The following is a 26,849-nucleotide window of genomic DNA, read 5'->3' on the forward strand; positions in this document are numbered from 1 at the left end:
CTGTCAAATGAGAGATGCATGCTGTCGTAATGTTTGCATAAGGCTTTTGTGTTGGCTTAGATATCTGTGTTATGTTTGGAGTAGTGTCAGGGTGTCAAGACTTCTCCATCTGTGTGCTTATTGACATGTTGATGTTGTCGTGAATTGCTTGTGTATGTGGGAGATTGTCTGTGTGTCTATTAATCAGTGAGTATTACATTTAAACCAAAGACTGAGAGCTACACAAGCTTAACATTATCCTGCGTGCCCACTGGACTACCTAATGTAGATTCAACATTCTGGATCATTTCAGGAAGCATATGGTCTTTCAGTTATTAATAACTCAGCAGCACCAGCAGCAGCAGCAGCATTACGAAGATCAATAACAACCATAAGCTCCGTTATAAGACAGACTCCAATGTTTGCTGGATGGATAGAGCGACTCATAATCCAACTTCAAAAAATCCAATTTAGCTGTGTGTTTGTGTGTGTGTGTGTGTGTTTGTGTGATGATCTACAATCTAGTCAATCACAGGGGCTACGCACCTGTTTAATATTTACTGCAACCATCAACTAAATGCTAAGTTTCTCTGTCTCTAGCTCTGCTCCACCACAGTTCATGTTTAAAATTCTTTCTCGCTTTCCAATTACAGTATACAACACAACTGGGTACATCCCTGTGCAATATCACTACAATGTTAAATATTCAGAACTGTGTCATGCAATAACTGTATTATTTTATATTTAAAAACAAGCAAGGTTAGAAATTCAGGCCCCACAGGACAAGCTCACTGTAGTTTCTAGTTAAAGGTAATTACACGAACAAAGTAATAAAATAACCTGCAAACGACCACAGCTTCCTCAGTTTTAACGTGGTAATGCAGCACGGCCCCACATGGTGAGGAATAAGTGAAGAACCAGACTGCAGCAGCGGTTAGGAAGTATAGGAAGAACCAATGACAGAAGGCGGAGTAGCCGTTCAACGAGAAACGACGCCACAATGTCCAAGAGGAAACCAACTGCTCACTAAACTGCAACATTAAACATGAAATGAGGCCTGTTGAATATTGGCAGCACATGAAAGCAGAAATAAATTTGTCTGGATCAGATGAGGTCCAGCGTGTTTGGCGTGGACCTGGCCAGGACTGAGCAGTGCTCACTGTGAAACATGGAGGTGGGAATGTGCTGATATGGGGCTTCTATTTTAAAGAGACAGGTAGAGCAACAAAACCCCCTCCAGAAAAGAACAGCAACATGTGATGAATGGTTGAACATCTCTCCGCAGATTTCTACAAGACTGGTATCATCCATGCTCAGGAGAGTCGAGTCAAAAATAAAGTCTGACGTAAAATATTTAAAAAATTAATGAATATCAAACATTTCTGTTTTTAAAAGTTAACTGGCTTCTGTCTTCTCTTGCTAAAAACAAATTATTAAATGGACAAGCTCTGTAATTAACATTTTAGTGATACTAGCCTGGGGTGTGCTCAGTTTTGTTGTATACTGTATTTGAAGAGAATCAACCCCTGGAAATCTATTTAATGACAGGCTTGGCAACGGTGGCTCAGTGCGAGTAATCCCATCTAAACAGTTGTGTTTTAAGACTTAAGAACCTTATTTTTTGACAAGCAGTGCGCCTGTAGGCAGTCAGAGACAAACACTCACACATCCACAGAAGCACAGCGCTGGTGGTTGTTAAATTTAGTCTTCAGGCCACTTCAAAATAGTAGATAGGTTGCATCGCCTCAAATATCGCAGAAACATGCGCGCGCACACACACACACACACACACACACACACACACACACACACACACACACACACACACACACACAGAAAGAAATCCCAGATTAAGTTGTAAAGAATGAAATACATACAAACATTCGTAAGTCAATAACTAATGTAAACACTGAGGGTAACCATGAGAAGGTAAGGCATGAAAGAGACGGAAACGGAGACGATGACTTCAGAGGCAGGAAAAAAGGTCTTGACCGGAAAAATATTAAAAAATTGGTGATTTTAATGCCACATCTGCCTCGCACAGTGCAGTCACATGTGAGGTGACAGGAAGAGAGCGAGGGAAATAATGCCTGCCTGCCTGAGAGAACACACGGACGCCCCGGAGGTCTATTTTCTCCTCTCTCTCGGCCTTCTTGGGCTGACTCTGGGATAAAAAGAGAAAAATGCTGCATCTTTTGACAAATGGGTCATGCTTTGTTTGCATTTACCTCCGAAACAAGGGAGGGAGAAAGAGGAGGAGATGGAGGGGAGCAGCCACGAGAGGGAAGGCGGAGTCTGTTAGTACAGTGCATTTCCTCTGCATGACCATTAAACACACTGGCACTCTGACCCCATGCAATGACTCAACATCACTTTTACTCACCCTGGCAGCCTTGGGCTTCTCTATTATTCTCAGCCTCGTGCTCTACTGTACAAGTCTTGAGCGGAGGCATAATCCAGGGTTATACAGTAAAATGCAAACTGCGGTGAAAACAACGGCACAGCCAGGCTAGAACAATTCCTGCATTCTTCTTTCCTTCATCTTTTCTTGTACACAACCCCCCATCCACCCCCACCTCCCCCCCTCGCATTTCACTTCCTCATAGTTTTTCCTGCTGGGAAAATAGACGGGTGTGCACGATGCCACCGAGGGCAGCAGCAGGGGGGCAGAATGTCGGCCCTCTGCTGAACCAAACAGGGGCAGGGGCTGGAAGGCACAAACCATCACACTGTCTGATGTGAAATTCTTTCTGAATGCGTTATGAGCTAGTCCAACTGTTGTAGGTCTTAAAAGCCACGGCAAAGTGGAGCCACAGGGTCTGGGTTTTGAGCGCAACATTTTGTTGATTTTTACCAGTAAAAATGGGTGACCTTTATGGAAAAAAAATAAAAAGGACAATGGGACAGAAAAACATAACCCAAATGAAGGTGGAAAATAAAAAGGTGGTAATTAATGCTTTGCACAATAAAAACCATAAATTAACATATTTTATTCATGCAGTTTCAGTAATCATAATCCTTGTATGAATGCCCCACAAACAGTCAGTTTGTCCCAGTGTCTAAGTGATTTGTCACTGTCTTCAATTCTCTCATTAGCTTTATTCTATAAAGATAAACTTTCACCCTACCACTGCTTTATGTATAGTAGGCATTTAAACAAAAAGGAGTTTATATGTTAAGATATTGTAGAGTTTTAGATGCAGCCCAAGTAAAAATTGATTTTGAGTTGCACAAATATAGTGTTTTACAATGTTATATAAAACCAAAATTCAGCTATTTTTTAACAATTACTGAAAACGGTGCATCCTGTACCAGCTGTCACTAAACACACACAGAGGATCTACTCGGGTCACTGTTGTTGAAAATATGGCACATTCTGTATGTGATGCTTAATGACATAAAAAGGGAAATGGAGTGGGTGGGAGGGCTGAACACACTCTTCCCAGCAACAGTGGGGGTTTTTTTGTGTGTTCTGTCTTTGTGGATTCAGCTTTCTTGACACTGGTCAGTCTTTAAAGGGATTCACACCACAGGTGAAATGTTGTGCATTTGCCTTGTGAAAATGGTTTGTTGTAAACCAAGCGGTTATTAAGGGGCGAGGGCAGAGTGGGAAGCGAATGCTGTTATGTTTTTCATAACCAATTCAGGATCGCCAGGAGCCAGAAACACAGCCTGTCTAGAAGCAGGGGAATCATAGGCCCACGCCATCCGGCCACTGTGACACGGCTCACATGGACACATACATATAAATATAAACATAGCCCACAGAGGCTGTTTGCACACCCATGTGCAACCTCACCTAGCCTGGAAAATAGTTATTAGAATGCCAAACCATCATTTAATTATCTCTGTTCACTGACGACATTCATTATCTTCATTGTAATCAGAGCAAGAATAATCTTTATCATTTCCCTAAACCCCAGAGAATCCCTCTATTTTGGCATCTTCTAATTGGATATGCGTCAGAGCTGAATTGATGGTATTAATGTAGATTTGACAGCTACTTCCCCGATCTCTCCTACAATGACACACTTATTCACAATTGGGCTTCTGAGCAAGGAGACATTATCAATACTAAATGGCAACTCTTTCTTGGCAGTGTCTGTCACTGTAGTGGAAAAAAGCATTGTCACTGCAAGCAAATATCTATCTATCTATCTATCTATCTATCTATCTATCTATCTGTCTATCTATCTATCCATCTATCTATCTTAGTTGACTGTCCATCAGTCACTGGGAAAAGAATATTGTCTGTGCAAGCAGGGCTCTCTCTCTCTCTCTCGTTCAAACACACATACGCACGCGCACACGCACAGCCAAGCTTGGCTGCATCAAAGAGTGGTACTTCTTTGACTGGGCTGCAAGCACACTGACGTGCTGCTCCTAGCGTCGGCACCTTGCAAGCACAGCAGTCACCTTCCAACCTCTGCGACTCTCCTCCGCGCTCCGCGCTCAGTCGCAGTTATTTTGCAGGACGGACAGAGGACTGGCTGACTGATTGGCTGACTGGCTGGCTGGCTGACTGACTGACTGACTCACCGACTGTCCGCTTCGCTTCGATCGCAGCATCTGGGGAGTTTCGCACACTGCCACCGGGAGCGTTTGCTTTCGCTACCCACAAAAGAGTCTATGCTCCAAAGAAAAAAGACACGCGGCTGGTCGCTTTTCCGAGCCAGAGAGGGCTGCCGCGCGTCCTGGTGATGAGGCTGGTGGCGCGCAGCCGACACAGTATTAAAGGAATCCCTCTGTATCTGAAGAAACCGCCCCAGTAAAGGCACCAGAACGGGGGGGAAGAGCAGCGGGAACTAGTGTCGGCCGGGACGCTATCATTTCGACAAGGATGCATCTCTTCAGTGCCATGTTCCTACTTGTGATGTTAGCTGTCATGCCCTGTGAGGTAAGGACTCCGGCACAAACGCTATACACGCTATGAATAAGCATTGTTTAAAAGTTCCTATAAAGCAGCGCTGATCGCCTCCATCTGCATCCTCACATACATCAGACCATCTAACTAAGAACCAGCGTCTTTAACAGATCAGAAGGAGGGAAAACATGATGTTTTTAAGTCAGTGCCAAGACTGTAGCTCTTCGTGGTGCAGCATTTAACAGGCAAATTGGTATTGTCCTGAAGGTGTCTCCTGTTATAAGCCTGATCAGAAGCAACGCCAGTACAGGCAGAAAGTTCAACCAGCAGACCAGCAGTTGACAGTGAATCCACCTGAAGTCGGTTCACTTGCCGTTTTATTTCAGGAATTGAACTCTCACACGTTTCTGAGACTGACATCAATCTTGCAATAAATTACAGTGAGTGGAATAAATGGTGAGGACATCACCTTTATGGGTAAAAGTAAGAATATATCAAGTAACCTTTCACCTTGCCAGTGTAATTGATTTGTGTGTGTGTGTGTGGAGGGGTGGGGTGGGGGGTGGGGGGCTCTGATGCCCTCGAGGTCGTCGTTTGACAGACCGTCCTGCCTATACCTCCGCATCACTGACAGAGGTCCAAGGGCTCCCCAGAGAAACACCGTGACTGAATGAGCTGAATGAGCCGCATGAAACGGCGCGACACTGACAGTTTGTTTACAGGATCTCTATGTGTGATTTGTGGCTGTGAATACAAACCATGCGTAATTAGTGGTGTTGCCTACCAGACCGGCGCCAACAAATGGCTGTAGATCCTGGAGATGTGTGATGTGTCTGAGTGTGTGTCGTGCTGTGTGTATAGTGCATAACACTCGAGAAAAAGCCGTGTCCGTTTGGTAAAAAAAAATGATGAGCTCTGATGTGACAGTTGTAAATTGAAGTGAAGGACGGTAAATTATTTGACCCAGAAAAGCTTTCAGTCAAGGCAGGAGCATTTGAACTTGCAGGGGTTCAGCTGGTCAGCATAACAGTGCAGTGTTGAGCATAACCCCCGCCCCCCACCCCTCGATAGCTTACAAAGTATAAAAGGTCTGCTGATAAAGTAGCTACAGTTCGCCTGTTGTGGAGGAGTGCATCAAATAGGCAGTGATCTGCATGTTGGACAGCGCCCTCTCGCACCTTTGCTTTTATGCAGCAAGTATTTTCAGGACCGCGGACAGCGCCGTGTCGCACCTCCAGTTAAAAACAGCAGTCTGACTCAGTTGAGCGCCACAGACCGCGCCTCCTCCTACGCCGCTGGTGAGTATCACCGTTTGGCTAAGGCCACCAGACAGATGCAGGGCCTTACATAAAACAGCATCTAATATTGTAGCCTGTACAACAGTGATGGTAGAGATGAAAAACATCAGGGATTGGGGGGGGTGCGGGTGGGGGGGGGGTACAGAGACATAGATACGCTATGTGTTTATTAATTGTGACTGTTCCTGTGGATTGAGACATCCATGGGCCCCTAGGTGTTCAATCTGTAAGAACCCTTAACAATGCAGTTTGTTACAGCTGATATTTGTTGTGGGGTTGGTGAGCTTTTTGAGCATGACCACTGCCTGCCCGATCACATTTAACTGTCTAATGACAACAGTACAGCAAAGTATAACACTACAGTACATGTAACATATTCAAATCAAGTATATGTGTAAATGTGAGCGTGCGTGGTCGTTTGTCTTTATGTGTGATAGAGTGGCGACCTATCCAGGATGCACCCCGCCTCTCAGACCAGTGTTGACATTAATGCTGTAACATGTAGAAACAGTAAAAGGCCATATGTTGCAGCATACATCAGTGCCCACAGGGTGAGTGGGCTCTGCAGTTGACCTTTAACAGACGGAGAAGCTACAGTATGTTCTCAGTCTGCAGGAGGATTCAGGGCTGAAGCGTACACCTGTGTGTCGGGTTCAAAGTGTACTGTGTCCAGCACAGATGGTATTAGAGGAATACCAGCTGATTTCATTCGGAGTGGTATGAAACTAGGTGCTCTGATTTAAGTGACATTGAACACAACCTTAGCCACACGGTTACCACAAAGTGAAACCATGAGAACGCGCTGATGTGCCTCTTTAACCTCCTTTAAATTAAGTGAGTTATTAAGTTTCCTGATACTTAATAACTAATTATACCAACTGAAAATTAGCTGACTTAAAAAAAAAAATCTAATAATTAATTCTAAGCCACACAACATGCTTATCCTATAAGTATTAACACAGCACTGTGAATGTGGAGAATAAATGTCACTGTTAAATGTGAAAATGTAGCTCATGACTTACTATCATCTCTCAGCCCTTTCTTCAGAGGGTTGGTACTGTAATTGGCCTTGGGGGACAATTTGTTGTAAGTGTTCACATTAAATATTTACAGGGCTGAAAGAAAATATGACGCCACCCGTCACCCAAAGATTGCACTGCAAACATAAAGAATTGATGACTTCTCGCCTATCTACTGCAACAAGGATAACACTCCCCACCAGCAGGGATGAGATATCCACATATTTTCAGTCACAGTCTCAGCACCAGCCTGTATGAAATATTGAAAGGGCTTTAATGAGACAGATGCACTTGTGCGATCACTGCATGTGTTTGTTAAGTACCCATAAAGCCCAGGGGTCCTTAGTGCTACTGATACAGATGGGCACCTGCTTGACCTTGGTGCAGATGTCTTGAAATGCCATGCACATCAAACCATGCATGACAGGACATGCACTGACACAAGTCCATATGCGTCCATGTGCACTTTTAAGTAATGCATTTACTATACATCCATATACTGTATGGCCCACTGCGCCTATGTTATACTTTGCTGGATTCCACTTTCACAAAGTAAAGAGAGAGATGTTCTTTTCAGAACACTGAAATGAACACTTTTAAAAAAAGATTTTTTCAAAATGTATTCAAGATGTCAAAATTATCAAGGACCAGGCAACTCATTTCCCCTAGATGTGGGCTCCCAGACATTCAGAGGAATCTGTGCTAATAGTCATTCTGCAAAGTGTAAACCCTGTTTAATGTATATTATCTCTGAACATTAACATTGTAAATATTGCATGTACTGCATTTATTGACTGTCGCCAGTCAGGAGTTGGAAATTATAGTTTGTTAGCATAATATGGATTGTAATGAATCTTCTGCAAAACTCAGCATCTTTTCATCAATCTGGTTAATACGAGTAGCGTAGTATTGATTATTCAGAATGTAAATTTAGAGCAACAGCAGAAATTCTGGCACATAACCCAATTTATCCAGGAAATAGAATATGGTCCATTTACTGTGTGTAGAACTGAGGACTTAAATCTAATGTGATGGATAAAATTCATGTGATCACACAGCATGAGATGATCAGGTATTCCGGAGTTGTTAAACATATCCCTTTTATCACAAATGCAGTATCTTTGAATGTGGTTGGTGACAGTATAAACTTATTTGTTTAAAACAAAGTCTTTGAATAATATCAGTCACATTCTCAAATGTATTCAGAAGAATGAGTGCAGATCACAAAGACACATGTTCCACTAATATTCCCGTCCAGCCATCAAACTGATTGAAAAAGCATGCTGGAGTCTGACTGAGAGGTGAGGTAATATTGTTTAAGGGGACAAAAGATTGCTTTGTTCTGTTTTCCGTAGCTGCTCAATTTCTTATTAAGTTGTCGGGCATGAAGATTGTTTCAGGTACTTGAAAGACGCACATTTAGGTTTAGAGGCAAAAAAAATAAAAAATAAAAAATTGTTCGGGTCCCACTGGAGCAAAGGAGTGCCAGGGGAATGCCGTTATTGGTTTAAGATGTCTGGCCTCGAAGACTCCCAACACTAGCATGGTTGAGAGTGATGGAAATGAACACTTGCTTTGGTGCTTTTCTGTTTAAACAACAAGTGCAGTGGGGGGAGAAAACCTAATTGCTTGTCATTCTCAAAGAGGGAGACAGAAGCCAGTGTAAGCAATTGGCTAGATTTTTCAGTAATTTACTTGATCCCCTCTCTCACCAGGGATCACGATAAACAATCAGTTTGAACAGACTACCATTTAGGACCTTGTTAAGTTGTGTTTCCTCACTCTAGATTGGTGTGATGATTGCACCAGAAACATACCCAGCTGGGGTCGATTTATAGATAAAAGCTAAGTACTGTAAAGGAACCAGCACTTATAAATCAGGAAGCTGTTTAAAACATCATTTGGCACAAACATTTAGTTTATTTACGTTGTGCTAATTATACAGTACTTTTAGTGCTGTAATATAAGTGTCACTGAACTTAGACGGTTTTATTGACACAAATAAACCAAAGCTATGATAATGCTGTTTGAGAAGACTTTCTTAGTTATATGCCAGCCTGACGTACTGTACATTAGGTCTGATTTCACATAAAAACAGCCAAAAGTGATGTAAAGCAGTAAGCTGGCTTAATGCTAATGCTCCTCTGCAATGTCTCCACATGTGAGGACAGCAAGGACAGACCTCTGCTCAGTCAGTCAGGAACAAACAGCTGGATTGGCTAATGTCCAGTTGAGACGGCTTTAAACAGTCCACTGACCTGGCAGTGACCCTTTGGCCAAAAATCTCTTTTCCTGGTGCCAGTCCAATGAGAGCAAAGCAGCATGATCACAATAAAAGCCCTCCCCCCAGACATGAGTGTGATTGAGCCACTTGTGGTAGATTTCTGTCCTTGTCTCCATGCCAAAAGCTTATTACACAGCAACCATACCAAAACACCGGCTCTCATCAAACCTCTAAAAAAGAAAAAAAAAAAAAAAAGTATCTCTGCCATTATTATCAGTGAGCCTGCCTGTTAAAAGCTTTTATAAATATTGCGGGATGAAACTGTGCAGCTGGATGACAGTCAAAGAGGAACAGAGAGATGCGAGTCTACATTTCCCGGGAGAAAGGACACTAGGTAGCAGGCTGGACAGAGTGTGCTCTGCCAAGCAGCAGCATAACCTCCACCAAGAGAATTAAACAAATGAAAAGCTGCAGGAGCAGGGGTGTAAATCTGCCAGCGAGAGGCAAAGACACACACTCGACCACGAAAAATCACCTTGCCGTGCTATGACAGGTCCGGTGCTGGTCTGACTTACTGACAGTCCTCACCACATAAGCTCATGTAATTAGAAGTTTAAGCTGCAATGCACAGATACAACTTTAAATCCAATACAAGACTATTACATATTCTGGATGCGAGTTCATGGAGCATTCATCGTCTCAAGTAATGATGTCCACATTTCTTAAGTGCACTAGAACTAGAACATGAGCCACATTTTGCTAATAATATGTAAGCTTAGTGTAATTTCCATGTGTTTCTTGCTCTGGTAAGTAAGATAACCCACATAACCTAATTTCCATGCTGCCCGTCAGTCAGTAATAATCATGTCTCACACTATGTGGGTGAGAAAGTGAGCAGACAGGGTTAGATTAGCCACTACGGCTGCATCCACCTTCATGCAGTCCCCATTAATATACAAAGGTGCCGCTTCACAATCAGCCACAGATAATGAGGTTGCTTTATGTTTGATTCAGCGCTGCTTGAGGAGATTGAACAGTATGCGCTTGTGTCATGACTGATTAGGGTAGAGCTCGAATCACTGCACGATAATGATACCACATTGTGTGACTCAGAATCTTACCACTGTAAAGAGATTTGTTTCATGAAAGAGATACTGCTTAAGAAAGGGGGCTGGAGCACAGAGAGCTATTGAGCCTTTGTGCTGTCCGCTGTTCACTCCCTCTTCTTAATGTCTGATGTGCTTTCATGTAGCCCGCTGCTTCATCATCAGAGGTGTGTGTGTGTGTGTGTGTGTGTGTGTGTGTGTGTGTGTGTGTGTGTGTGTGTGTGTGTGTGTTTGTGTGTGTTTATAGGGACAAATAATCTCCGCACACAGTGACATTGTGGAGACTCACCTCCCATTTGGAAACTAAAAAATTAATCCTCAGACCATTGAACTCTGTTTTCAGGTTAGGACTTGCTTTTGGTTAAGGTCATTTAAAGTCAGGATAAGTGTTAAACATGTAGTGTACTCATAAATACAGTGTGTGTGCATGTGTGGTAGATTCGGGAAGGGGTGGTCACAGTGTGTGTGTGTTTTTTTTTTTTTTTTTTTTAATGGACAGGGAGGTCTGTGTGCCTGTGTGAGTGGGGCTGGTTTTTGATGTTGATGTACCTGTTTCTGGGTCAGTTTTCTAAATGTGGTCTGTTCATGACTCACACAGGGGTGATATTAGCGTGTGATGATGGCGGTGAGCTTTTTTTGCGGTGCGGCCGGGGGTGAAATGGGTGACTGATTTTACTACTGCAGTGCCTTGGATGATGCACGAAGGCAAGGCAGCGGTTTGTGTGGTAATTGGTTAACAGATGGAACGCCGGGTAGCGAAACGTGTGAGGTCAGTGGCCTGACGCTCAGTCTAACACTGTGTCCTCTTCATGATTGGCCCCCTGAGGTACAGAGGGTGTGTCACCTTCCCAGCTGGAATGCCCCTCTGAACGTGTACATATGCAAACACACATGACCTTCCTACCTGATACAAACACTAAACTGTGATCTTAACATCCTACAAACCAATGGCTACAGTATACAACATATTACAACATACTACTGGAAGACTTTCATAACAGCTGTTTCCAGCATTGTGGACTAAATGTCACAATGCCTGTCACCCACCATTGACATTGACGAATCCAGATCATACGATTGTTGGACGTATTTAAGTGTCATGAGACATTTGTTGTTGAGACCCCCTGGCATTTAAGTGTTTTTATATCACATATCTCAGGACAGGGGAGACTCTGCCAAAGTCAGACAGGAAAGTATGGTAACCTTGGTATTTAGTTCAATGTTTTAAATGACCACTTACTCATTCAGAGCCACAGACAGACCACTACTACCACTGCTCCAGGGTTGTATGAGCTCTAAATGACCTCTGTTGCTGTTTTCTGTCTTGTTGAAAACCCAGTGGCCTGATGTCCTAAAATGACCATTAGCAGTCCCATGGACTGAGCTGGCTGACTCTGGAGCAGCTCGTAATCAAAGGTCTTTAAGGTCTTATGGGATTGAGTACTAAATGCTGTTGTTAGGGCTTTCTCATTTATACACACATGGTTAACCTGGCAGCTAACCAGCAGCCAGCTGTACACTCAGGGACTGATTACTTTTTTATACATGCAAGATGAAAGAAAAGTAGATTTACATGTGTCCTCTTCTGAGCCTGTAATGTCCCGCTTTGACCCTCATTTCCTCTTCCACGCAATTTCTCAATGACTGACAGAGGCACAAATATTCTCTTAAAATACGAACGTGTGCTCACATACAGTAATGCATAGAATGCTCTTTGTGCTTGCTATGCTCACTGTCAACAGTGTACAGAAGGATCAGCTTGACTGGTGGGATGAATATCATCCCCCCCCCCCCCCCCCCCCCCCCACTTTCTCTCTTTCCTTCTGTGTGACTGTGCTGGAGGGTGCAGGACTCCCAGAGGTTTATGTCTGTGACTCTAAGCAAGAGTGACATTTCTCTGACAACACCCAGAACAGCCACACACATGCACGCGCACACGCAGTCTGTCTCTGTCACACACATTGCCTTTGTCTCCCTTTTCTCTCCCTCCCCTTTGCTCTCTAGTTCACAAACATATCAGCAATGGGATCCACCACAGACAAAGAGCAAAGCAAACGCATGGAATCGATACCAACACAACATGGCCGAGGCCATTAAGCCTGTCGTGTAGTACAGCATGAGTGACAGCTGCCAATTAGAGCCCGGACATGCTTGATCGCCTGGTCAGTGCTGGATACACCACCACCGTTAATAAGGGTAACAACACACGTTACCCTGGTAACTGCCACCATGGGACTCACCCAGTGATTTTTTTTTTTTTTTTTGCATTCATCTGCTCTTTTTTGCATTGCAGTAGGCACCTCCTGACCAGTTTTCTGTACGACCTTGCTTTCCCCTGCTCGATGAATCTTTTATGAGCCTGGCAATGTGGGTTTCTGTGTAGAAGATTGGAATATAAATATGGCTGTTGCGCCTAGAGCTCGTCTTCCCCCTTCTGATACAAAAGCTTTCATAAGACTGAGCAGATTGGGCAAGCTGCTACTTGAACGGTGCTCTTCACATCTCTCCGCTTTTATCGGAAGACACACATCCCATATCAGAGGGTGTTATGCATTCTCAAACACCAGACGTAGATTCTCCCTCCACCTGCTCGTTCACATGGCTGGACAACACGCTGCACTCCTGGGAAATCTTAGTTTTCTTTACAAAAGGTTGTTGTTTTTCTTACATCAAATTCTCAGTCAGAGATTTTGTGCTGCATAGGTTTCTCTTTATAAGCTATAGTTTATAATTACACGTTGCTCACACTAGTGTTATGGAGTTGAGAGCTGTAGCAGCGGTTGACGGTGAATGAGAGGTGATAAAAACGTAAATCTTGTTCGAGCTCCTCAGACTGTACCTTGCTACCTTTAGTCCAGAGAGTCCCATCCTCACCGCCATGTGTGAGAGTGACAGCATTGCCTCCCATGTTGAAAGCTAACTCAATTGCAGGGCTTTCATTTTGGGGAATGAAGGATGAGAGCTATGCGGCGTGGCAGAAGCGTGTGGCAAGAGGAACCATTTAATCGATGTGGTTTCCGCGTGGCACTGTCACAGCCACTCAGTAGGGCCATTGATGAGGGGAGCTCTCTCTGACTGCGCCAAGGCTTAAAGGTTCCAGTCAGGGGAGGCGTTTGAGCCCAGCAGCCACCGGACCCTGCTGCATATCAAGCAGGCAGGGAGAGCTGCTCTCTGCAGCCCCACAGTGAGCACAGAGGTAGCAAGGTCCTTTGATAGAGACACTGCATGTAGGAGAGGGGAGATAACAAGATGCTCCAGTGGAAGGAACACCAGCTTACATTACATTATGCTGCCTAATTCTAAACCCCTGGGATTTCTCCAAGTCTACAAAACACACACACACACACACACACACACACACACACACAGTAGTGTGTGATACTGGATGCAAACACCACATGTGGAAGTAGGAGTCACAACTAGAGATGTTGTGCTAATTGGTAACTCAGTATGTATCATATTAGAGGAAAAGTCAAATGGGATGGTAACTCTAGCATTGAAGACATTTACTGAAAGAAATTGGATCCAGCTTTGATGGATTACACAAAATTGGAGGAAAATGATGTAACAGGCTGACTCCTGCATTCATTTTTTGTAGATCAGAAGGCTGTGATTTAGATAAGCGTATTAGTCAAAAGGAACTTTTCTTTAAGCAAGTCCCGTGTATCCAGACACACCATGAATCCATTGCTCATTATAGCCTTTTGACTATTTACTGAGTATACAAACAAAATTTGCTTTTGAAACTGTGGCACTGAGTTAGCCTTGAGTTCTCAGTTTACAAAATATTTTACCTTCTCTTCTCAATAATCTGCAGCCTCAGGCACACAGAGGCAGCCTGTACAAAGAACAATATGGATTTCTTCCATATAAGCAGTATTTTGCCCCACTAATCCCTTAGTAATACTCATCCCAAAAAAAGTATGCAAATGTGCATCTAAATCATGTTTAAGTTACTGTGGAGCTTTAAGTACAACTAAGACAAGTGTTCTCCTTTGTGCACATTACAAATAAACACCAGCAGACACTGTTCATATGTAATGTGCATTGAGTAACACACACACAGAGACACAGTCACAGACTGCGGACAGATGCTATGAACTGAAGATGCTGTGGTGATCAGGGTTGGTGGGCAGTGTCAGAGTACAAAGTGAGAGGATGTGGACTGAGTTTGAATTAGTGCCCAGTGGAGTAGCTGAGCCGGGCAGCAGCATGGCCAGGAAGTGAGAGACAGAAAGAGAGAGAGGGAGAGGGAGAGAGAGAGAGAGAGAGAGAGAGAGGGTGGAAAAGACAGTGGAGTTGCTGGAAATGAAAACTGTAGATTGCGAGCAGGGATAGAGGGAGAAATAGATGGAGAGACTGCCTTCTGACTGTGCCTGCAGGGTTATTATCGCTCCCATCCAAACCAAAAGGAGAATAATAATTAGAGGTCTATTGCTCCGTCACCATGATTTTATTCCCCTCACTGGCACACACTCCTTGCAGATTGTCTTTAATTAGCTCCACATCGCTTAATCAATACGGCCACGACCGTGACAAAACAATGACATGTGCATGCTGTCGCTCGGGCGAGAGAGACACAGGAAGCAGCAGGAAGAAAGGATGAAGTGTTGACAGACAAGATGAGAGAAGAAAATGATGTAGAGTGGCATTTCAGTGGGAGGGGAAAAAAAAAAGAAGAAACTAACGTCATGCTCTGATAAAAACCTGCTCTCATGATGATTAGAGTCTGAACTTGTTTATCTGTTATGGAGGTTGTGTGCTTGCGGATGTGATATATATGTCTGCATCTTGCTGCATCACAAGGTGAGAAGTCGTAGCCTCAGCTCGGCCATACATCAGGCAGCAGTGATAGTCCTATCATGTTAGACTATACTGTGGGATGTAATTCAGTAATCCTTGTTATATTTTCGAGCAGCAGAGTTGAGTGCTGCAGCCACACTAATGGCGATGTGATGAATAGGTATTCAGGAGAGGTCTCTCTCTTTAAGCCTTAGCGCCTCAGGCTACTTGGTCCTCTCAGGCCCAGTTCTCATCTTTTACTCCTCTCACTGAGAGTAACAGCATGCAGTGAGCCTGTGCAGGGATCTTCAGAGAAGAGCACTTCTCACTTGTCAGGCACACTTTTCTACTTGGTGTGTTCTGGATCGATGTGTGCAGCTGAAATGCTTATATCCGTGTTGATCTACCTGAAACTGAAACAGAAATGTACCTGTGCATAATATTAGATACTCTGGAGGGCATTTACACTGTGAAACAAGTGTATCGGGATAATCTGTTGATTCAGGAAAGTGCCACAAGCATCGGTGATGAAACGAGAAAATTGTCAGGTTATTATAGACTGCAGGGGGACAACAGTGCCTACCTCATACATAAGTCTTTGCTTTTCAAATTAACATGAATGCACAGTTGTTGTGCAGAGGTGATCCTGCGCATGGGTGTCATTAAAATTTAAATTAGTGATTTAATTTGCAGGTGGCAGAAATGTCCACCGAATGTGTTACCCTCTCATGCTCATTATTAAAGTGTGTTTCTGTCATTTTAATCTCCCATGGGGAGAGGTTGGCTTGCATTTTGCATGCATTCTTTTTTTTATACCCGAGGCTATCAGTCAACAATGAGATGTCCCTGGAGGAATGAGCGGTGCAGTTGCAGACAGCCGTGTCCTAAAGACAGCAAATGAAAATATTTGTGTTAAAGATTAGCAAAGGAAGAGCCTCCTTAAGGGGAAAAAAAAAATCATCTCCTATTCTCTCCTTGTGCTGCATGGAATATTAATGCAAGGGATGGCCTTTCTGATATCATATCTCCCACACTGCACTCACAAATATCATCATTAAGCACCCTAGATCTGCATCGTGCTCAGAGTGAAGAAAACGCTACATAACATCCTGCATCAACCGGAATCCTGCAGACAAAGAAGACACAGAAGTACTGTTTATAGAAACGCTGTGTACAGCACATATTAACGCACATATTCCCCAGCACACACACACACACGCAAACGCAAACACACGCACACACACACATCCCACGTATGGTGCAATTCACATTTTGGGAGGAGAGCTGAGCTGAGATATTAATGCAGGACATGTCACCGCATTCACTGTGCAGTTTATTGCCTTGTTCGCTGCATCTGTTGCTGAGAGATCCAGCCTGATGATCCAATGCAGCCCCCTGTGGTGAAGCACCAGACTCTGCGGCCACTCTTTACTATCAGGGGCCTCTCCACCTTCCTCCCACCAACACCTTCCCACTCACAATACTTCTCATCTCACACTTGGCTAACTCCACAGAATATTACCCCTTTATAATATTCAACGTGCAGCCCCCTCATTCCCGCTCTGTATACTCATTTTTTTGTTCCAGTTTGTTGATATTTTCCTGTCTGTTTGTTTGTGTAATCACTGAACAGATCAGTGGCTCCTCATTCTGACAATGCAGCAGAGACTTTGCAGATTACATGGCTGGGATCATCAGCAGGGTGTTGGGGGAAGGTACAAAGAACACAGGCTAACACAAGACTGTTTATTTGTACTAATAATCCTTTCTACTCTTTCCACCAGCGAGGCAAAACTCCATAAAAAGCACACAGTGACAAGCTAATTTATTTATCTACAAGTTTCTCCTAACCATTTTTGCCCATAACTCCATGTGGCTGTAAATGTAATATTCAGTTAGGGGCTGTTTGGGGATTTCTCTCCACTGCACACTGTGCCTGTGTTGTACTAATAATGTCTCCCTAATTAAATGTTACAGCTTCTCTGAGCATTAATGACCTGAAGACAGAGGATACAAATGGAGGCTTCAGTGTGAGCTCTGACAAAGAAGCTGGACACAAGACTGCAGGCTGGTTCTGTCCCTTCATTACTGATATACAGCACATAGCTGACGGGTTCTGGTCATTGTTTGCTTCTGACCATGTCGAGAGCACAGCAGTGTGATTTTTTGTTTTGTTTTGTTTTTTGTTATTTTTTTTTTTATTTTTTATTTTTTCCCAATTGGCTGCTGAAAACTCTCAGTCAACCAGACTATAATTGGCAGGATCTCACCACTGGTCCTGTTAGTTTCGCTGTTGCAGACGTGGCAGAAAACAGACAAGATGTAAATTCATCACCTCGGGGACTTTCAAATGCATCAACCATCTTTTTGTCTCTTTTTTAGTTTCTCTCTCTCTCTCTCTCTCTCTCTCTGCCTTTCCCTCTCTCTGCCTCAACTAAACCAATCACAGTCTCTTTTATGACCTTCTTGTCTATCTCGTGTTATTCTTTGGCTTATTTTCCTTTCATGTAACCTACCACAGTGATTTGCTAATCATGGTGATACCTTCACCCTGGGACTGGGTGTAAACATTGAGTTAGATAGAGACCAAATGAAAAAAAAAAAAAAAAACTGGCTGTCTTTCTAGTCATCTGAGAAGCTACTAGGTACATGGCATCTAAGATCAGCTCTCAGCTCTTCTGCAGGTATAAATGAATACATCATTAATGAAACAAAGCACTTTGCTAGTACAGTAATACGACAGTGGTATGGCACTCAACTCCAGCAGTGCAGAAACAAATTTTAAAATGCTCACAGCAGCGCACACACAGCAATATTCTATACAGAGGCCTAATGCAGACTTGTAAATATTAGCATGCTTTATCAGTTGCAATGTATAAAACCGAGCTGCTATTTGAGGACAAATGAGGTTTTCAGCACCCAGAGTGAGACAAGTTATCATCTAGATGAAAAAAAAAAACTCAATTATTCTGGAAGATAGCGACAAAGCGAGCAGCACAAGTTCAGTGAAGGGCGTTTTGAAGAGGCAAGTGGCCATGGGGGGCAGTCTCAATTAGCAGGCTTTCTTTGAGCCTCAGCTACCTTTCTGCTGGGCTGACGACTCCCAATTTACTGTCAGTAATTACTCCATTTACAGGAAAAGCTTTTTCCTACACAACAGAGAGGAGAATGTTTGATTAGCCTGGTGGGAGAAAAGGTCAGGATGTGGCAGTGGCTTTCTGCCTGCCCTGGATCCAGAAAAGAGTGGGTTTTTGCGTGGCATTGGTAATCAGGTCATGGAGCCAGGAAACGATCATAGTAATTGTGTGTGCATGTGTATGTGTGTGTGTGTGTGTGTGTGTGTGTGTGTGTGAATGTGTATCATTATGCGTGTGAGTGCAGCCCCTGTGTGTGTGTGGGCAATTCAACTGGGCACATTTGCCACAGGAAGTGCTGCACTGTGTCGTATTCAGCTGGTGCTGTTGGCATGAGTAGGTGCAGAACAGTGGATCGAGCCATGCTGTGCTGCAGAATGCATGGCAGCTGATTGCCGCATGAAGTTCTTGCCTATTGCTTTGATCAAGGCTTTTCTCTTGCAAGCCTCAAGCATAATGTGACGCCCTGCTTGTCCCTGATTGAGCTATCTGATATCCAACCATATACGGCTCATTCATACCAAATACCCCTACAAATAATAATGTATGCCCCCACGGACTGTTGAGATTGTAATCAAGGGAGCAATCAGAAGCAATCAATCCTTCTATGAATAAAATTTGAATGCATGTTCCAGCAATATATTCATGAAGCTTCTGAGAACAAGTACACCGAACTAGAATCTCTCCGACACCATGTTTGCTTGGTCGAAGGAAACATGGCAGAGTAAATATTTCTGCAATTTAGCCTCTTTGACGGCACCTGTCCCTCTGGGTGAGTCATTACAAAGGCAGGCTGAGCGGGAGACGCATATACAGTTATTCTAAAGACATCTGCAAATGTCCATTTTGCGCAATGGTGCCGTTAGAAGAAAATTTTGCCTCGGATTTGAATATTTTACTCAATGTCAGGTTGACATTGCTCTTAATACAAGATCAAAGAATATAATGTCAGTGCTGTTGTAAAACCTATTTCACTTCACAGGTACTGATAGATTAGGGACTAATTAAGAACACAGAAGGTGTCATGGTATCAGTCTTGCAATAGCGCCTTGTGATATATTATGAATGTGCCTCCTTGTCGTCACTGCGGGTTGATTAGATGGGCTCTACAAGCTATACTGTAAAGACAGTGGATGGACTCACGACAGGGTATTGTCGGTGTGTTACAGTCAATACAGCCAGGCAGACACACTTGCTGCATTGATTTTCTTTCTCATGCATTCTCCCTGGAAGGATAGATTCTCACCTGTTAACAGCAATCATTGTAGTTAAGCACTACTGCTTAATGAGCCTCGGGCGGTTGATATCGTTTTCTTCTGTACATCTGTCTCATACAGTAGTGACCACAGTAAGTACTACTGTATATATTATGTGCATGTCACAGTTCAACCAGGTCTCTCACACGACACTGTGGCAGCCACCATTACAGAGAATTGTAGACATTTCACAGCTCAGTGGAGAGAAAGCGTTGCTCATGCAAGTGGATGCAAATATGGAGAAGCACTGACACAAACACACACACACACACACACAAACAAATACAAACAAATCTATGTGTGGCATGCAGTATGAAAATACATACACACAAATGCGGATTGAACATGCAGGCTTACTGACTCCCTTGTAAAAGTCCTCATGCAAGCCACACACTGTAAAGCATGTCATGCCATTTCATATACTGTCAATGGCCTCTTTGGTCAGAGTGAGACAGAGGTTCCGGCCTCATTTGTGGAAAACGCTCACTGCTTCAATCAGACATATTTAACTGGATATTCTGTGTATTTAATGCATGCAGAGGTCGATGTGTGTGTGTGTGTGTGTGTACATCACAGTCCTCTTGTGGTCTCAGTCGCTACTCTAAAATGTGAAAGCCCAGATGAGTTTCCTTAATCAAAGGCCCACAGGAGCCGTTAATAGATTAAACACTCCATGTTGAAAGCACACCACTGTGTCTGCCTGCCTGAACCCTGGGGTACAGCCTATTTATTCCATTTAAATAGTTGCTATGGTAATGAGGTCACGCTTTGTTTAAGCTGATTTGATCTTGATATATTTAGAAGGCAGTGGGCCTGCATGTCCATCATCTAATTAATGAATTATGACTCAGAAAAATAGCCAGTATTCTCAGAGCCAGATGACTCCAGCATCTTTCAGAGCTCAGACGTGGGCTCGGTTTGTGTGCGGCCTCGCTGCCTCAGTCATAACAGCTCTGCATCATTATGAAGGAGGTCTGTGTAATTAGCTGAGGTGTAATTTGGTCCTGTATTTCAGCTGTGAATTTGTAGCTGGCTGTGTGTTTGTGCTCAGCGAGGATGTGGCTACTGCTTGGAGCTTTTCTGCTCCCCAGTAGTGTTATCTCACTTTGAGCTTGTCCCTATGGCCTTGGGGCTCTGTAGCGCTCTACTGCCATCCATGGGTGTGCATGAACGCTGCCATTTCTGTAGTTGGTGGGCATTTGCACTATTTGAAATGATTAAAAATGCCCTTTATAGAGCATGCCCACAGGCTAGAATTTCTTCTTTTTTTCTTTTTTTTTTTTTTAGATGTTTAGTATAAAGCACAAGGCCATGCATGCACATTGTGTCTACAGTATGCAGTGCAAATCTGAGTCCCAGCATGCAACAAGACAACTAAGATCGCCAGTGAAAGTGTATGAGCTCAGCTTTTTTTCTTCTAATTGCCCGAGGGGTTAAGAGAGACAACAGGAAGAGGGAGAGGAGTTAAAGGCTAAATAAAACTCACGGAGGAGGAGAACAAAAGAGAAAGACAGAGAACTGGTGATAATGACACAGCAGAGGAGCAGGGAAAATGAAGCTGGCCAATTATTAGAGTGGAAATTATGAGGAATGGCTTTGAAAATTAATCAAAAAGGATTAAATTAATACAGGTTAAATGGCCGACTTCCTCTCTTGCTAATATTTAATGAAAGCTTGTTCTGCCAACAGACTCTATGATTAGACAGTTGATTGGCAGTGCCTGGGATTCTTTGAGGTATGGCAGATTGTCCTCATCGTGCTGATTATTCCCATCCTTTATTTGGTCCATCACTTTTCAAAAGATGCCATCTGACCTTCACTTCCTGAGAGGAATTTTGAGTTGGAAATGTTTCAGGAGCACTCCATTCTATTCATCTAAAGCAAATATGTCGGTTATTAATAATGTTCCCCGACTGAAAGATAGACTGAAATAGAAGATAAAGGTGCAAAGGTTAAAAACCCTTAGAGGGAAGTTATAATGTTGGAGTTTCTGGTGCCTCTGTGGCTTCAGTTATTATACATGCAGCAGGTACAGCATGCACCCAGTATTTGGTTATTGCTACAAATGAATAAAATCATGTCAGTGCGCTATGGAAAAAAGAAACATTGTCTCTCAAGTGGAGAGAAAATAGAGTTGAGTTGAGCTAAAGAATAAAGAGGCATGGGGGAAATCACAGTGTATAATTCTTGCCATTAAGGTTTGGTTTTGATGTGGTAAAAATCTATTATCTGAAGACATAAGAAATTCTCTTTCAGAGGTTTGTGTCAGTCTTATCTCAAGTCACTAGATTTTAAACTACCCTATCTTTAGATGACCACAGTCCCTTTAGTAATATTACAGGACAATGAAAGTATCTTGTGTCTTTGGTCAAAATTGACTATTAGAATCACAGGGACTGGAATCAGTTGGCTGTGGAAACTGCTCTTTGACATGAGCAGAGTCTGCTTTACATCTGCTGTCTATTTATGATTATTAATATATCAGTATATTGCACAGATTTTTATTTAATGATCACAACAAGAAAGTTTGGGTTATTTTGAGATCAGAAAAATAGCTATTCTGTAATCATGAGAACTCAAAACTTGTTATTTTCAAGATCACACGATAATTACTCTGTGATCATTAGAGAACCGAGGTGCACGCTCGACCTCCCTGTCACCCACTGTGCTTCTAACTGTGTCTGTGTTCTTGTACCAATTCGAGAACCAATTTGAGTTTTGAGTGAGGACACTTGAGGAAACAATATGACATTCTGCCTGTTCCTCAGTTATCACAGCCCGCAGGGTTAATAAAGTGTTTCAGGTTTAGTTTATGGTTCATGTAAGGTTTGGCATGTAGATCTGATGATAAAGGTTTCAGTTGTAGGGGCTGGGGAAAAATAAAGGTCAATAAAGGTCAAAATAAGGTCGTCACAAATGTAGAATAATGTGTGTGTGGTTGCTGTCTGCATTCTCTCTGTTTTCCCACTATTTTCTGTGTAATTCATTATTAAACACATATTTGGCAGTCAAACTGTACAAATTGGAGCCACTGGAGGGAATTTGAAGAAATAAATGTGCTGTAGCGATGGATTTCTTGTTCCACTTGCTGTGAAATATCCATTTTACTTCTTGCACGCTGACCACAGTCATACATGAGGTGGCTGGTCTCTTTAATTAAACCCTAGGCCCAAGATGGGGTTTCATCAAAGAGCACCATCTAGAATGATCCATTCCTTTTTCACTCAGCCCTCCCGCTTCAGTACCTGGCTTTCTTTGAGTGGCAGCTTAAATGCAGATACAAGAGTAAAGGATGTCCATATCCATGTTTAAATCTTTGCTGCCACCCTGTGAATATGAGGAAAACTGCACTCTGGTGCATTGAAGGAAAAATATAGCAGCAGCGAATAGTAGCAGTGACATTACAAAACACAGCTTTCCTCACCCGCATGAAGCTCGTGAGCGGAAAAAAAAAATGTTAACATTTAGATATATCTACATAATGTCATTATAATTATTTACATACACATTATATAGATGAATTAGATATATACTGGTTTAGCTGTAGCCTTAAAGTACATCACAGAGCAGCTATTTATATGAGTAAGGGATCAAATGTCAAATGAAATTAGATCCGTTTCTGGCATGCCCCTGGACTTTGGCATTAAAAACCAGTAGCAGTGTGTTTGTGTGTCCTCAGATATACTTTGCAAAGAACCTTTTTTTTTGCCACCCTCACTAAAACCTGTGAAGGACATTGAACAGTGTGACTCTAAGCAGTGCTGCCACATGCCTTCTTACATCTCCTTGACACATTCCAATAAAGTGGCAACTACCTGTCACCAGGTTCAGTCTTGCACAACAGTAATGACAGGGAACTGCGTGGCTCTCGGACTGCGTGCTCAGAGTGTGGTTCTGCTGGTGACCACACGGGGACAGTGTTGCTGCAAAAATAGAGGAGACAACACGGGCGAGACCGATGTGAGAGCCGGCAGGTGAGCTGAGGAAGGCTGACATTTTTTTGGATGGGGCTCAAAAAGCTGTCTCTTCTCATATCACTTCACAGTACGCCCCACACAGAGGAGCCCATATCACTCACCCAATGTGACTGGGTGGGGAGGGGAGTCCATCTATGGCTGACAAAATGAATAAGTCAGCAGACCAGGAAGCAAGCAAGAAAGGGAGATGACCCGGCCGCTTTGTCTGAGCAGGCCATTCTGTCATCATTATGCATGGCTGTTTAGGGGCATAAAACGACACCGCCAGTGGCCCCGGTGTCTTGCCGGAAATTGTTGCAAGGAGAGGCTTCAAGCTTCAAGGAGAAATTCGAGACACCCTCCTATCCCCATCCCCTTTCATGCCTCACTCCATCCGGCCCAATGCTGTAGAGGTGAGCAGAAAATTCAGACTGCTATGATTTGGAGACAAAAAAAAAGAAAAAAAAAAAAAAAGAAAAAAGAAGAAACATAGTCCACATCCAAAGGGCTGATCTAAACTTCAGAACACGTCTGAAGTCTGTCCTGAAATAAGATCAAATCAGGCTTAAGGCATAGTCCCTGAAGTGAAATGACACCAAAATAAGCAGCAGAGTGATTGGTATGATATCTGACACTGGCTTACCTGCTGTGTGCTGAAAGCTAAAGTCTTGTGGATTATGGCAGTAAAACTATACCACTTGGAAAAATAATACATAATCCCCCTTATTTAAGCAGCAAGGTAAGGGCAAATCCAGAGCTAGATTTATTGCTTAAACCACCATTCCACCATTCACTGTATATCAAGTCATCCAAATATGCACTCTAGAGCAACAGCATCGTTTTTACATGGCGAGTGTCAAGAAGACATTGTAACTGAATATGGTGATATGGTTGTGCCTCAGGCAGAATGGAGATGGTAAAATACTCTCTAAGTGCAAGCAACAGGCTGATTTAGGATATGTCATGAGGCAGAATGACAGATGAGCTGTCGCGAGCAGCCGTGAGCAAGAGCACCGGGCTCTCTCCCACATTAATACCTTCCTGAACCACCTGCCCGTGTCGCTCCCCAAGAGCCCCCGGCCAACCTTTAATCTGTCTACCCACCACTATACATTCTCAACCCTCCATCCAGTGCAGACAATGTGATGAGACTGCAGGACACTCTACTGTGCCTCGGCTGCTCTGGGCATGCACACACACACATGTCACATAATGCAGAGCACAGAGCAGCACTCTGCAATCAGCCCCTCTGTGATCTCCACGCCTCAGAAATGTGTTTGCAAACACCAATATCTGAGTAATAAAAGAACAGCCAAGTGTCAAAGAAAGACAGAGGAAAGAGAAAGAATGGATACATGCATGCAAAACAGGGTTGGCAAGAACAGAGCAGAGGCTGATTGGGAGGGGATGAGACACAGAGGCAGCCAATGCGCAGCTCTGCATCTTGAGGAAGAGAAGGGGGAGAGAGAGGGGGCGAGAGAGAGAGAGAGAGAGAGAGAGAGAGAGAAAGGGAGAGATAAGGGGAGAGTGAGGAAGTGAGAGGGATGGAAGGAGAGAGAGAGAGAGGGAGGGGGTGAGGCTGAGGCAGTCACTCTGAGAGGGAAGATTCCAGCGTGATGCTGTTGGATTTGAGCTGCTCTCCTCTAACCGGTCTCTGGCTGTCCCTTTGACTGAGCCAGTGGTGTGTGAGTCTTGTAACTGCTTTACCAGCTCTGGGAGCTCTGCTGCTACTCGGACCGAGACACAGACTGACTGGCTGGTTCCCTGCCTAGGCTGTCTGGAGCAGAGTGGGCTTGACTGGAGCCGAGGTCCAGGGCAGGGCAGGGTAGGGCTGGCTGTAGGGCCGTTTGCGCCGGGGCCCCACAGGAAGCAAACATGAGCGTTCCTATGCTAAAGATTGGGGCGGTGCTCAGCACCATGGCCATGGTGACCAACTGGATGTCCCAGACTCTGCCCTCTCTGGTGGGACTCAACGGGACCACCGTCTCCAGAGGGGGCACCTCGGAGAGGATTGTCAGCGTGCGTATGACTTCCTCTGATTTTTTGCAAGTGTCTGTGCACTGTATTTGTTCGTGCATGCTCTCATTGTGAACGCATGAAAGGAAAAGGGAATGTGACAGATGAGAGAGAGTGACACAGCAGAAGACAGAGGGGGAAAGTGAAGAAATAGGAAGATAGTGACATGTGAGTTAACGTGTGTACATATATGTTTAACGGCAGACAGCAGAGGGGCTTCAGAGGGGTTTACAGCTGGGAGCGGGACTGCGAGAGTCCGTCTCAAGGGATGAGTTGTATTAATAAGAGAGAGATGATTGAGGTAGACATGCATGTGAGAGCAATGACTCAACCAAGAGCGAATGATGCACATGTTGGTGTGAGAGTCACATTAAGTATAATGATGCTGAATCGTGGGGCTTGTGAGTGATGGTGAAAGGATGCAGTGTGGATGGCCGTGGTAAATCATATGTTTTTGCCTGGGTGACGGGAGGTAGAGAGCCATTCTGAGTGATGCTCAGGCTGATCCCATCTGTCAGTCACCTCCAGGGCTGGAAGGATGGTGCTCAGATTCAGAGGTGATGGGGAAGACAGGGAGGTTGAGACAATGTTAGAGTTTTGAGCATGTCATATTTCTCCTTTACTCTGTTCGTCTCTAAATCATCTCTATCTTCCTCTCTTACACTAAAACACACTGGCCTCATAGTGTACATACACAGGTATAGAAAGAAACACAGCTCTGGTGCAGTTTTTTTTTTAAGGTTTTATATTCAAGAACTATTTGTACACTTACAAACATAAAAGTTCTGCGCGGCATCTGTCTTTCTGTTTTAGTGTGCTAACGGGAGGACAGACAGACTGAGAAATATCAGACAGAGGTATGAATTTGACATTTCCAGGCTCATCAGTGGTTAATGATTGCCTCTGCCTCTATCCTGAGCGTGTTTTTATGGCACCTTACCCATTAAGCAAATGCCCTGGTCTGCTGAAATGATTGAATGAAATTGAATGTCCCAAGAGATCGGCGACCATCTGGATGTGTGCTTGTGTGCGTGTGTGCGTGTGTCTGTGTGTTCGAATAATGTGCTCCGGGTATGTTTAGGCATTCCTGTCTCAGGGGTGAAGGTCCATCTGTTTGAAGAAGAGTTTTTATAATTTATAACACTTCGTTAGAAACATCAATCCACCACTTTGTGTCATCTGAATCATGCAGTGAGGTAGTGACTTTTCCCTTTG

The 26,849-nt window shown here is 43.7% G+C and overlaps 1 protein-coding gene across 2 annotated transcripts in view; it reads left to right on the forward strand.

Annotated features, from left to right (window-relative positions):
* Positions 1–4,471: 4,471 nt before the first annotated feature.
* Positions 4,472–26,849, forward strand: part of LOC111217556 (noelin-2-like) — a 41,924-nt gene continuing 19,546 nt past the window's right edge. Inside the window, exon 1 of one of the 2 annotated variants that reach the window (XM_022739483.1) lies at positions 4,472–4,876. In XM_022739483.1, the coding sequence (XP_022595204.1) occupies positions 4,820–4,876 (57 nt within the window). In that variant the 5' untranslated portion in view covers positions 4,472–4,819. Of the gene's footprint in view, positions 4,877–25,356; positions 25,638–26,849 lie in introns of those variants that run through there. The other variant, XM_022739482.1, reaches the window with a different exon arrangement.

This window comes from Seriola dumerili, unplaced genomic scaffold (genome assembly GCF_002260705.1).
Source record: "Seriola dumerili isolate Sdu_G_001 unplaced genomic scaffold, Sdu_1.0 BDQW01000044.1, whole genome shotgun sequence".
Lineage (NCBI taxonomy): Eukaryota > Metazoa > Chordata > Actinopteri > Carangiformes > Carangidae > Seriola > Seriola dumerili.